Source organism: Mangifera indica, chromosome 3 (assembly GCF_011075055.1).
Source record: "Mangifera indica cultivar Alphonso chromosome 3, CATAS_Mindica_2.1, whole genome shotgun sequence".
Taxonomy (NCBI): Eukaryota; Viridiplantae; Streptophyta; class Magnoliopsida; order Sapindales; family Anacardiaceae; genus Mangifera; species Mangifera indica.
This window is the reverse complement of record NC_058139.1, coordinates 3,018,712-3,031,748: the sequence shown is the minus strand read 5'-3', so window position 1 is coordinate 3,031,748 and position 13,037 is coordinate 3,018,712. Positions and strand designations below refer to the sequence as shown.

The window sequence follows — 13,037 nt, the reverse complement described above, 5'->3', positions numbered from 1 at the left end:
TGACATGGACGACTCTATATTCTGAGAGTTTTTCCCATGTTCATGAATCATCATTCAACCACATGAAATAAAGATAAAGTTGATGCTGATTTTTACTTTATCGGATTCCTGCTGCCTTTTCACCATTTGAGCACTGAAATGTTTGTCATAAGCAATACATAAGCAAATTAATATAGATGGTATATGTTGCAATCATCTGGGGTAGATATGGGAGTATAACAATACTAGACGATGGGACTAGAGTGTGAAGTTGAGGGAGTGGAAATTGAAGCATGGATTCTTCTTCTTGGCAGTCGTCTTGAGATTCTGTGACTTATGCTGGCACATCGATGCTACTGACTCTTTCATTGTTTCTGGTCCACACACCAGGACTCCGATATCTGATTCACCAGTTTCACTTGGAAACTTGGAGAATATTTCTGTTTAATATGCCATATGTTACTATGTTAGAATTCATCTTCTTATTCAATGCTGACAGTTAAAAAATGCAGATGCAAGCTGGATGAAGGGAAATGCAGAATATAAGAGTACCTTCGAAATTAGGCCTTCCTCCAAAATGAATTTCATGTTCCTCAGAAGGCACCATTGTTGTGATGCCTTTGCTTTGGATTGGAGAGACAGGTGGAAGCTCTTTCTTCAGTCTCCTCCACCTTAATATAATTGCCACCAAGGTGGTGCATGTTATAGCTATTATGAAAGAGGATAATATAATCAGATCAGCAACCCAAGATGGAGTCTTCTCTTTAGGGACTTTCTCTTTAGAGTGAACAGCCAACTTCTCAGCAGCAGCAACACCCTTCTTTTCAGAAGGAAGATAGATGTGACTGAGACAAATAAGAAAAATAAAGAACACAACGGAGCAAATTCCAATCAGTGCAGCCATCCGAAGTGGACTTTCAACTCCATGTACAGCATAATTTGATTTTGTACTGAAGCCAACAGTTCTAACTAGAGATAAATCATTTAGCAGCTCTTTTATGGTTACACCAGACTGCTCTTCTTGGGTCACAAATGCTTTTAGTTTCAGATTCCATTTCTCATTCGATTGGTTCAAGAATAAATGAGAAATAGAGTTTAAAAGGCAGATGTCTTGGGATGACTTTACAACATATATAAGCTGTATTTTAGAGGGGAATTTATATTTGCTGCTGTTTTGAGCAGATGAGATTTCCTGCAAAATGCCCAGAAATGGGGTAATCCCAATTCCACCTGCTACCAGAAGAAGACTGTCATATCTACACAAAAAAAATTTCAAGTTAGTTTATTAATGATATTTGATTGATTTCAGTAAACCATTTAGATAATGTAACAGGGATTTTAGCTAACCTCAGGAAGTTCATTGAGGCTGGTCCATATGGACCTTCAATTGCAACAGGTATGCACTTCATTTGATCAGCAGCTGAATCCAGCTCTTCATGAATCATGTGGTAGAGTGAATTTGTCCACTTTCCCTCACATTTAAGTATGAGAGACAGTGTGTGATCGTCAACACTAGAACTGGAAGTGATACTGAAGGAGTGCCATTGAAATTTTTCAACACTAGGTATCTTCATAAATAATATACTTGTTGGGGTATACTTTAAGCCTGCATTTGGTAGGAAAGCCTCTTAATAGGAAACTAGTACTTGATGAAAATGTAATGGTATAATTATTAATATGAAAGGAGTAGTTTGAAATGTTACTTGGATCCTTAGGGAGAATAAGCTCCATGGCTTTGCTGGAGAACACTCTTGCTGAAAGAATGCATGATTGTGGTCTTGATTCTATGATTCGGAGCAACTTGTCGAGGCCAAAGAGAAATATCCCTCCGAAAACCATATAGAAGTGACGATCACCAGCATGAAACAAGAAGAAAATAAGGAAGATAATGTACAGATGGTGTGTGTAGTAGAACAACTCAAACTTTTTCCTCCTTATTTGAGGAAGAGAAGTCATCCACATCACCAACCCTGTAACAAGAGCAGTCTCACCAGCAAGATATATCCGACCTGTTCTCTGCCATCGCCAGATCTGTTGGTGAAAACCAGGAAGGTTATTCAGCAAAGCAAATTTGTGCTGTAGACTGAATGTGAAAATGAAAGGTTGATATGAAACTAGAAATTTGTTCCCAAATGTGAAATTGTACCTCATCCTGAATATGGTGGCTGGCACCCCAGATAAACAAGGTGCTTCCACCATGGACAGTGGCAAAAAATATCATTGCAGTCCCAAGCCAAATATGGTATCTCACTGAGGCTTCAAATTGGATGCCAAGAAACCGAAATATGGATAGACCCCTTAAGATAGGAAGAAGAAGCAAAGCCAGGCAAGCCTCTGCTAGCAAACCAAAACGGGTTGCCACTCTTAGATACTTGAGTTGCCATCTGTAATAGAGCTGAAGCATCAATACTGTTGAAAAATTCACACTTCATAGTATCTCAACATGACTCTTTTACATGTTTATCAGCACTCACATGTCAAGTTTCAGCGATTTGATTGGCATCAACTTCTTGAAATCATTTGAGATACGGGCATAAAAAGTCCACGCGAGAAATATGATAAACAGGGTGACAACCAGAATCTCGAAGCTGGATATAACTCCCACAATCGTGTTCACAAGAAGTGGTTTGGAGAGAAAAGACGGTGAACCCCTTGCTTGTCTATATCATCAGGTTAACCAAAACATGTAAAACATTATATTTTCAAAGATACAGTATAAGCCAATGATACATTACCTGTTTTTGGGCTCTCTGGGTACCAAATGCAGGAGCACTAATCCGATAATAGCCAAAGCAACAACAGGAAATGTGTACACAGCAAAATTAAGACCTGCCAAGGTCTCTGTATAAGCATTCTGATGACAACTTTTTCAACACTTTTAACAGTTGATGAAAGAGCTAGCTTTGCTAGTAATATTAATAAAAAAGGAGTCAAACCAATACACAGAAAGTGTCAAATTATATATGTACCATAATATCCCAATACAGTTGGCCCTGCGCTATCTTCAGCTTCACGCCATTTTTTTGTCCACAGCTGCGTTGGCTTTAGAAGCCAGAGGGAGATCCAACCAGCACACACCAATATCATCAATACTCTGAGCACAGCAAGAAGAGTAGCGTGTCCCATTTCTTTGTACGATGATTGCTCTTGAGTTCATTTACTACCAAAAGGGTCTCTATATAAAGAAAAATCAGAGACACCAGGTGCTTAACCACTTCCTCATAATTGATGAATAAAATCATAAGCTCTCTGAAATGGATTGCCTAAATTTGATCTGTTTTCATATTCAAGATTTTCATCATTCACATCCATGTCTTAGAGGGAATATTATTGCTAGCGAAACATGATCTCCATTGGTCACCCTTCTTGTCTCAGAGTGGCAGCTTTAAACTTTGATTAGCTCACCTTGTTTTGATCATCCTTTTCATTGAAACAAATGGTCCCTATACCGGTAGTGGATTTATGGTCCACCCCATTCTTTCTCTGCAAGTTTATCCCCTTTCTTGTCCAACTCTTGCTTGAAGAGATGGAATTGCTTTTAGACTTTTACTAAATGAAACAAATGGTTAAGCTTTGACAATAATTGAATTAAACAGAAACGGGTAGACATTATGAGTATAATCCACTCCGGCGTGGGCCAACTTGGAATAAAATTCATACATAGTGGTAGGCAGTCTTCTCAAGATGCCTAAGTGGGAATATTAATTTAGCACAATTGTTATCACTAAACTTTTTTCTATTAAAATAATATATTCTTTTTCATTAAACAGATTATTTTTTTTTTAAAATTTTTGTACCCAATTAATTATTTTACTTCAAAAATAAATAAAATAAAATAAAAATATTTATTTATTTGATAATTTTAATTAAAAAATATTAAGTAATTTGATATTTTATATATAAAATTGAAATTTCAATTTATTTAAATTAAAATAAATAAATTTGTCTTATGTGAATTCATAAAATTACATTTTATTATAAAATAAATAATAATAATAAGTAAAAAGACCCACCCTCCACCTTTCCGCACCAGAGGCTCCATCAATAACTTTCCCCAATACGAAAATACAAAAATACCCTTCACAGTTTATTATAGTGTAACAGAGGTTAATTCAAATGGACCATAATGTTGCTTTCTGAATCTAGTGGACTGAATTAAATCAAACCTCTGGGACCAAAACATATTTTCTCGGAGATTATTTTATTCAAAGCTATATTATACACATGCAGAATCCAATTTTTTATTACTATTTATTTATTTATAGAAACCACAAGATGAATAAAGAATTCCGCCCTTTTTTGAATAGACGAGTCAACATCTTCAAATTTTCGTGAAGATTTTCAACTATTAAATAAGGGGGGGAAATCTCTTTGGAAGATTTTCACATGAATCTCTTTGAAGCTTCAAATTTTGACAAGAACCAGAACCACTTACTTTCTAAGAGCTTTTCAAACAGACTTGTAGCATATGTAATTTACAATATCAAGGTTACCAATGCTGTTAAATTGATCATCGTAAATCCTTAGATAGTTTTCAAAATCAAGTTATTTGTTGATTTTCCGTTTTGGTTTTACCAATTTAAAAAATATTTATCCAGATATACATATTAACTCATGAATTTACAGATAAAAAAGTTTATATGAATGTTTATGTATGACTTTTCATAAATTTATATTGTTGAAAAGATTGATTGTAGTCAGATAACCTTTTTTTTTTTTATCCGTATTGCATTTGTTATGAATTTCTCTCTTCTCTTGTCTTGTTACCGTTTTAGGGACCTTACAATTTCAAAATAATTTTCTTTGATATGGTCGATTTTCTCGCAATACCTCTAACCCTCTTATTTTGCTCTTTCCCTCTGTATATTAATCCAACTTCACCTTAATCGCAGTTCTTCAACAGAAGACATTTCAATTGTGTCTTCCTCTGAAGTTAGTGAAGAATAGGCATTTGATAAGCTTGGTAATTGATCTTTGTATAGTAAATTTGTTTTGACTTCACTGTATGCATCTTTGAAGCCCATCACAAACTGGTATCTTTCTTCCTCTTTCTCCCTTTTTGTCATTACATTTTGGTATGTGTGGCTTTACAAACGTACCAAGTTGCTTCCACAAGCTTTCATTTTAGCGTAGTATGCAGAAAGCATCATATCTCCTTGTTTGGTATTTATTATCTCTCACTTTATCTCTTGAATCTTTGGACCATTTCCTTGGTGTCATGTAATACCCAATTCAAGGAATTTAAGACCTAAAACATACCATTGAGTTGCATGAAACCCAATTTTCTTTATCAGAGGAACCTTATGGGGTTTGGAAGTCTACCCTCTATGAGCATCATTTTGTGCTTCGACACTGTTGCATTTGTCACGAACCTCCTTCAAGTAGAGTAGTTCGTCCCCGTCAACAAGTGAGTCACCAACTAATCTCCCTATTTATCGAAGTTACTTGATAATTCGGAGGATTGATACTCTTAGTGGTTGCTTTGCCCAAAGCCTCCTTCAAGGCAGTTTAAGTGTTTAACTGCTGTCTGCTTTTTTCTAGTATCAATTACAAATCTCTTTTTTCAAGTCAACTAAATTTAAGGACATTACGAAATACTTAACTTATGTACATGTTCTTCTCCAACAAGTAAAAAATACCTCTGAAAGGATGAACACTGAATGATCATACAAACTAGAAGAAATTGAAGTTTTCCTCCACGTTTTCAAAATGAATTAGAAAGATAGACCCAACTTCATTTCATATGCACCATTTGGATGGTAAACGTTTTAGATGGCGACACTGCACTAGACAGAAAGAAAGAAAATTCCAATCAAAATTTCTTTTTACAATTTGTGATTCAAATGTGAAGCACACACTGCACACTTTACAGGATTTACTGGTTGCAGGATCATCCCCCACTACTGCTAAAACTTAGACATATGGAGGAGAAAAAAAGTAAAATTTACAGGAAACTGAAAAAGAGAAAGGGCGGTTTGGGTTGTGACTTGTGACTTGTGACATATCCTATAGCCTGCAAACCTTGACAAAAGAGATTCTCTCTTTTCTCCTTTTCCTTTTTATGGGCTTTGACAGTAACGACTTCTTCCTTAAAAAGCTGCCAACGCACTAACTCCAATATCTTGTTATCTTCGCTCCCTATTTTGTGTCTGAGGAAGCGAGAGACAGCCAGAGAAAGCTAAAATTATGGAAGAAAGAGATAAGCATGTGGCGGCAGACTCTATGCAACATCTTAATGCAACAATTATGTCACCGGAGATTGTGGAGATCGGAGAAGATAGCTTGAGCGTTGCCACAACTACGAGTGCTACTTCCACCGATGTTTATGTGGCCGTTGGCAAAGATGACATACATGTCCTTAAATGGGCTCTTGATCATGTTGTTTCACCTGGCACTCGGGTTTTTCTCATCCATGTTTTTCCTCGTATAACTTTCATCAGCACACCTGGTAAACAACGGAGTCCTCTACCATAATTTCCGCGTTTTTCTTTCCTTTTTTGATGTGTTGAATTGTTTGAGATAGTTGGAAGATTAGCAAGAAGTCAATTGAATGCTGAGCAGGTGAAGGTTTATATCAACGAAGAGAATAACAGAAGAAGAAGCCTTTTGCACAAATACATCCGTCTGTGTACTGACGCCAAGGTGATGGGTTAACCCGCTCTGTGTCGCAAACCCAAACGCCAAAAGTACCATGAAAATTGACATAGCTAGATTCGTTTCCCCTGTAACGCAGGTGACAGCCGAGACAATGCTTATTGAGAGTGATGTGACTGCTAAAGCAATTCTCAATCTCATTTCTGTTCTCAACATCACCACCCTTGTCGTGGGAACGAAACGCCGACCTTGTTCCTGGTACAACTAAAGTTTCCTTCTTCTTCTTTAAGAGGTTTTGTTAACGATTGGTCTCTTGCTTGTTTGATATGAGATGTTAACTTACTCTGTGTTAGGCGATTATGGAAAAAAATGGGAAAAGGAGAATTCATCAAAAAGAATGCTCCAGACTGCTGTGAGGTGAGCATTGTTCAAGATGGCAGCAAGGTTCGGGAGGGTCAAGAGCTAGCAGAGGTTCATTCATCGGTGCCTTCTAGACCTAGAAGGCCACAGATTTCTCAACGTAACCTCTTCCAATATGCATGTTGTTCAGGCAAGTACGATCGGAGCTGAAATGTAAGCAACCCTTAGATCAAGACTGAAGGCTTTAAGGCATTTATAACTAAATTCATTTTTGAATTACTTCAGCGTGTAGGACTGATAAAAACCGAAGGCTGTAAGAGCTCTCAAGTTCTCAGTAAGGAGATAAATGTCTGGCAACAATACGAATATGAAACAGAGCAGAGTCATGGAAAGGCACAACACCACTATCCCAAAGTAGCACAAAATGAAGCTACATTCATGGATGTAATCCTGTTAATAAGGTTGTGATTGTGCAACCAGAACTGCAGAAATAGTCAAATAGGAAATATGGGTTTGAAAAGGCAGAGTACCTAACAATGTTTTCAGGTTAGATTCCATGTTTGGCAAAAGAGGAGCCTGGTAGAAGCAATATGAAAGGTATGCTTAACAGGCATTTCCAGCAAGCCAAGAATGGCTAGATGTGATAGTCCACTCATTGTTATTCATGCTGTGTTTCATTTTTTACTTCAAGATGTTGACTCCTGAACTCCAGTTATGAAAACTGACTAATTTTTAGGCAAGCTTCCGTTTTTAGTCCTCCATCACAACAATACAGTAACGTAATTGATCCAGTCTCAGTAGTCCTAACAGCTTAATAATTCTGTTGACGTATATGTTTGGCAATTAGATAACAATGGATAATATCAATATTAATGCAATGGTCATTACATTTTTCAATATATATATATAGTACAAGTATAAAAATTGTAATGAGATGTTGGGATAGATTCAAATCTAATCGAGTCTGAATAAAAATCAACTCAAGCTTAACTCTAATTCAAAATGGTAAACTTCAATTTGAGATTGAATCGGTTCTAATGGTAGAACGGAAAAAGGACATACCCCTGGTAAACAATTTGGAAGAATGAATCGCTATCCGTTGAACAAACATTCAGTAATAGTAAAGCATGGATTGGGTCATTTGGGCTTCCACCATGTAATGGGCTACAAAAGCCCATTATCTTGAGACCGCGGCCTAGAGCTGCACCTTTTCTTCATCTATATTATTATATTCACAGATATTTTCCCTCCCAAGAGGAATTAATCCGCACCTTTCTTCATCAAGCGCTTCAAAGAACAACGCAATAAGAAAAATATCACTTTTATTTTTATCAGCGGTTCGTCAGCCACAGTTAACCTTGATGAATCCGTACGATGGCCGATATGCTGACCCGGTCTCTTACCGTCAACGGCGTAGGTAAAGCTTTTGATCAGTTCTTCGGTTGTCCAGATCTAGTTCTTACTTAGCTTCAATTTGAAACTTACGTCATCTAATTACTTGCAGCGATTTAATGGGCCCAACACCTCCAATTGGGCGGCCTCCATTAATGGGACGGGGCGGGCCTTCTCAGTACGGTGGTCCTCCACCTGCAGCTGGCTTTTCGGGAAGAGGACCTGGAGTCGGTGGCGGATCCGTTTCCGGCATGCATCAACCAGTCGGTAGATTCGATGTTGGCCGTGGCGGCGGTGGAAGGGGATTTAGTAGTAGTAGAGGCCGTAGTTCAGATAGAAGAGGCGGTGGGCGTGGTCGTGACAGTGGAGGGAAAGGCTTTGACTCGGGCCGCGGCGGTGGTAGAGGTGGTGGACCTCGTGGAAGAGGAGGTAGACATGGTGGTGGTACTTATCGAGATGACTTGGAAAATATTTCGCTCCGAAGCAAGATTTCGGAAATTTAGTTCCTTTTGAGAAGAACTTCTATGTTGAAAGCCCATCTGTACGTGCGATGACGGAAACGGAGGTTATGATGTATCGTGCTAGGAGGGAGATTACGATTGAAGGTCATGATGTTCCTAAGCCTGTTCGGATGTTTCACGAGGCGAATTTTCCTGGTACATTTTGTCCATTAGAATTCGTTTTTATTATTGTTATGGTTGTTTTCCCTAATTTTTGTTGTGATTTCATTTGTTAGATTACTGCCTAGAGGTCATTGCTAAATTAGGATTTGTTGAGCCAACGGCCATTCAGGCTCAGGGATGGCCTATGGCTTTGAAGGGTAGAGATTTAATTGGCATTGCAGAGACTGGGTCGGGAAAAACTTTGTCATATCTGTTACCTGCTTTGGTTCATGTTAGCGCTCAGCCAAGATTGGGTTAGAATTTCTTACTCGCTGGTTCTTTCTTTTGTTGAGTTTCAGGAATATATTGATGTTATTCACTGATTTGTGATGTTTTTGCTGTGATTTTCAGTTCAAGGCGAAGGTCCTATTGTGTTAGTATTAGCACCTACTAGAGAATTAGCTGTTCAAATTCAGGAAGAAGCTCTGAAATTTGGGTCACGGGCAAGCATTAGAAGTACTTGCATCTATGGTGGTGCTCCTAAAGGGCCACAAATCCGGGATCTTCGAAGAGGTATTCTTTGGATTCTTTTGAGAATAGATTTATTTTATGAAGATGTCTTCATTGCCAAATAAGTAGAGCAATTATTTGACAAGCAATTGCATTTCTTCCAGGTGTTGAAATCATCATTGCAACCCCTGGTCGACTGATAGATATGTTGGATGCTCAACACACAAACTTGCGAAGAGTGACTTACCTTGTGTTGGATGAGGCTGATCGGATGTTGGACATGGGCTTTGAGCCTCAGATAAGGAAAATTGTTGCTCAGGTACTTCTATTTCTCACATCTGCTTCCTTAAGTTCAGCTTGATGACAATTAAAGAATTCTATTAAACATTTATCAGCTCTCTATACCTTGTGTCTTTAACTACAATGATTGTCAATCTTCTGTATAATGTCTTTTAGGTTTCTAATCATGGTCTTTAAGATAACCAAGTAAATTTTCATGTAAAAACTTTCTCATTTATTTAATTTTTAAGCTAAAGCTCCCCAATTATGGCTCTCTTAGTCTACGTGCTAGTACACCATCTCTCAAATAGATCCTATTCGACACTTTCACTACTTTCATATGGATTTGATGAACTAAATAAGTTGAACTCAAAACTTAGAATATTGTGCTTCATCATTTGGAGGACTTGCTTACTAATTACTACATAACACTGTGAAAGGTTTGTCAATAATCACTGGGTGCTATTAAATTGGTTATATATAACTGATATGTCAATATTTCTTCAGTGGCTTCTTCTAGTGACATCTGCTGTTCTAAAGGTTGTTATGATATTAGGATTTTTTCAAAAGATGATTTTCTGAGGTTTTTACTAGTACGAAATTCTACTGGCATTGAATTCATGCTTTAATATGAGCTTTTAACAGAATACAAATTATGTGCCCTTGTTACAGATCCGACCTGATAGACAGACTTTGTATTGGAGTGCTACATGGCCAAGGGAAGTTGAAACTCTAGCTAGGCAGTTTCTGCGCAATCCATACAGGGTTCGTGTTTTAGTTGCACACAATTTCATATGATAATTTTGCTTGTGCACATTGGATATACTCTTGAATTTTTCCACCATGTTTATTCCATTTACTTGTAATTGTGATGGTATTTAGGTAATCATTGGATCAGCAGATCTAAAAGCCAACCAATCTATAAATCAAGTTGTTGAAGTTTTGACAGAGTCAGAGAAGTACAACAGGTTTGTCTTGGCAACTTGTAGAAGATAAATTTTAAGGTTTTGGCTTCTTGCTTTGATCTTTTGTCATTTTCAATCTACACAGGCTGATCAAACTATTGAAAGAAGTGATGGATGGGAATCGAATTCTAATATTCACAGAAACCAAAAAGGGATGTGACCAAATTACAAGACAACTAAGAATGGATGGATGGCCTGCTCTGTCCATTCATGGTGATAAAAACCAGGCTGAAAGGGATTGGGTTCTGGCTGAATTTAAAAGTGGAAGAAGTCCTATAATGACCGCTACTGATGTTGCTGCACGGGGTCTTGGTAGGATCACTGTGTTTTAGAGTTTTAGGTCTAATCTTTTTGTTATTGAAAGCGAGTTGCCGGGCTGCTGTCCGGTTTACTAGGAATATAATTTGTGGTTTGGGTGCAAAGAGGCATGCCATCATCCTAATGGCTCTTGATTGTTTTTTATTTGCCCATAAGCATGATCCTTAAAGAAATTTACAGGTTGGATGAGAGTTATTTTAGTTTCTCTCATTCTCTTTAGGTACTACCTTATTCTAGCAGCTCATGTTACATGTACACGTGGAGCATATTAAAGTACTATGACTGAGTGATAGTCTAAGATTTTATGAAGAGGTTATGGCATAATATTATGCAGGCCATTGTAGTTTGTAAGCCAGGAATTTTTTTTTTTTCTATTCTAGTGTGAGGGACGCAATACTGTTGAAAGCTGGCTCACATGCGGTTGTATACTTTGCTCAAGTTGACTGAAATGCCATGGCTTCTTCCATCAAGTGTTTAAGTAACATAGTTGAAGTTATTGTTGCCCATCCACGGTTATCTTGCTGGTTTTGTTGTGGCAGCCTGGGTGACTCACATGTGCTCATACGTCATTGAAAAATGGTGGTGTTGAAGCTGTTCCTTATCCCTGCAAGGTTAAGGTGGGCACATTTATTTGATGAATGTGTTTTGTTAAATTTGGCCACTCAGATCTTGGGGTGCAGGGATAAGGGTTTTGTCATTTTCTAGGGCTATATATGAGCTGAGTCATTCTGAGCAAAGACACCTCAACCTGCGTTAAGTTACCTTGTTTTATGAGTTCTTTTTATTGATATATTTTATTAAGCTAATCTTTAGGGTAAGCTCACTCAGCTTAAATTTGATTTAACCAATTCTTCCCAAGCTTCTACTGAGTCGAACTTAGTAAAAGCTCAAACGGTTTGATTTGTCCTCTAGCTGATGTTTCTTTAGTGTTCTGAATAACAAACATTATCTGGCCTAACTTCTACCTTTATTGGCTGTAGATGTGAAGGATATAAAATGTGTGATCAATTATGATTTTCCATCCAGCCTTGAGGATTATGTTCACCGAATTGGCCGAACTGGTCGTGCTGGAGCCAAAGGAACCGCTTTTACCTTTTTTACACATTCAAATGTAAAGTTTGCTAGGGATCTAATCAAGATCTTGCAAGAAGCAGGACAGATTGTGAGCCCCTCTCTGTCATCTTTGGCACGATCTTCTGGTTCTAGTTTTGGAGGTAATACTAAGTTTCTTGAATTAGGTTTAGTTCATGGCAAGTGTGTCTTGGGATGATAAAACAATTTTTTTCTTGCTATGTAGGTTCTGGGGGGCACTATCACTCCAGAGGACGAGGAGGCTTTACAAACCGATCTTCAATTTCAGGGTCAAATACTATTCCTCTTGGTTCAAGGAGGCCGTGGTAATTTGGGTGGTGATGTTGATGCAGAGCAGAGGCCTGTGCTTGAATTTGAATAAGTTTGCTAGTTTGTAGAATAGAATTAATTTGGCAAATGTAGCTTGTTTTATTGATTGATATTGGCATTAGCTTCAGTTACAATATGTATCAACTGTTTGATGAAACCTTACAAGAAATTTAATGTGAAAGCAAGTTACACAGATATAAATCCGAAGCCTGGTCCATTATTTGAATATTAAGATCTCTTGGGTTACTTAAATTTAGTATCAATTTAATACTTGTTATAATGTTAGGGTTTTTTTTGGGTAAGTAAATGTGAATATTAACAAGAAATAATGAGACCTCAACAGGAGGTCCCAAGAATAACTTAAGGTCATCCTTATGGGAGGGGCAGTTAAAGCATGGCAACAAAAAACTAAGCCATTTTCTCTGGAAGCAGCTTGTGATGTTAGGGTTGCTTGCGATGGTCAAGACACAATTCTTTTTTTTTTTTTTTTCTTGTAATTTTATTTCCCTCTGGGTTAATATTTACCAAAGTTCAATACAACTTCCATGAAAGTATCTGTTAAGGTTTTTTTAATTAATATTAAAAACACTTCTAAATAAGAAAAACAGAAAATATAAAACGAATGAAAGGGGTATAA

General features: G+C 37.4%; 3 protein-coding genes across 4 annotated transcripts; 2 read left to right on the top strand and 1 right to left on the bottom strand.

The window, feature by feature from the left end:
• Positions 1–68: 68 nt before the first annotated feature.
• On the bottom strand, positions 69–3,524 carry LOC123210699 (ferric reduction oxidase 8, mitochondrial). The gene is made up of 8 exons (XM_044629181.1): positions 2,949–3,524; positions 2,715–2,808; positions 2,454–2,639; positions 2,126–2,363; positions 1,683–2,010; positions 1,327–1,585; positions 532–1,235; positions 69–419 (listed from the first exon to the last, which is right to left on the bottom strand). Exons 1-8 carry the CDS (start codon positions 3,103–3,105, stop codon positions 238–240), a joined length of 2,148 nt encoding a protein of 715 aa, XP_044485116.1. The 5' UTR covers positions 3,106–3,524; the 3' UTR covers positions 69–237.
• Positions 3,525–5,587: 2,063 nt separating this feature from the next.
• On the top strand, positions 5,588–7,673 carry LOC123211395 (U-box domain-containing protein 33-like). 2 transcript variants are annotated; one of them, XM_044630088.1, is made up of 5 exons: positions 5,588–6,427; positions 6,503–6,621; positions 6,713–6,831; positions 6,927–7,146; positions 7,219–7,673. In XM_044630088.1, the coding sequence occupies exons 1-4, from the start codon at positions 6,166–6,168 to the stop codon at positions 7,141–7,143; spliced, it is 717 nt and encodes a 238-aa protein (XP_044486023.1). In that variant the 5' UTR covers positions 5,588–6,165; the 3' UTR covers positions 7,144–7,146; positions 7,219–7,673. The 2 variants fall into 2 exon arrangements, with proteins under 2 accessions (XP_044486023.1, XP_044486022.1); XM_044630087.1 differs by having other exon boundaries at positions 5,597–6,427; positions 6,927–7,123.
• A 764-nt stretch (positions 7,674–8,437) lies between these two features.
• Positions 8,438–12,601, top strand: LOC123211394 (DEAD-box ATP-dependent RNA helicase 20). The gene is given in 10 exon segments (XM_044630086.1): positions 8,438–8,799; positions 8,802–8,981; positions 9,062–9,241; positions 9,339–9,500; positions 9,602–9,756; positions 10,389–10,481; positions 10,599–10,684; positions 10,767–10,993; positions 11,980–12,213; positions 12,297–12,601. Coding segments are annotated over 10 exon segments (1,776 nt in total). The 5' UTR covers positions 8,438–8,444; the 3' UTR covers positions 12,401–12,601.
• The last annotated feature ends 436 nt before the right edge of the window (positions 12,602–13,037 follow it).

What these genes read in the sequence shown, in the direction of transcription:
- LOC123210699 (XM_044629181.1), bottom strand. Translation starts at nt 3,105, where the DNA reads ATGGGACACGCTACTCTTCTTGCTGTGCTCAGAGTATTGATGATATTG. An exon ending in AACTGTATTGGGATATTATG is followed by an intron (nt 2,809 to 2,948) that starts GTACATATATAA and finishes AGACCTTGGCAG; the next exon opens with GTCTTAATTTTGCTGTGTAC. An exon ending in AGGAAGGCCTAATTTCGAAG is followed by an intron (nt 420 to 531) that starts GTACTCTTATAT and finishes CATATTAAACAG; the next exon opens with AAATATTCTCCAAGTTTCCA.
- LOC123211395 (XM_044630087.1), top strand. Translation starts at nt 6,166, where the DNA reads ATGGAAGAAAGAGATAAGCATGTGGCGGCAGACTCTATGCAACATCTT. An exon ending in AACTTTCATCAGCACACCTG is followed by an intron (nt 6,428 to 6,502) that starts GTAAACAACGGA and finishes TGTTTGAGATAG; the next exon opens with TTGGAAGATTAGCAAGAAGT. An exon ending in CCAATATGCATGTTGTTCAG is followed by an intron (nt 7,124 to 7,218) that starts GCAAGTACGATC and finishes GAATTACTTCAG; the next exon opens with CGTGTAGGACTGATAAAAAC.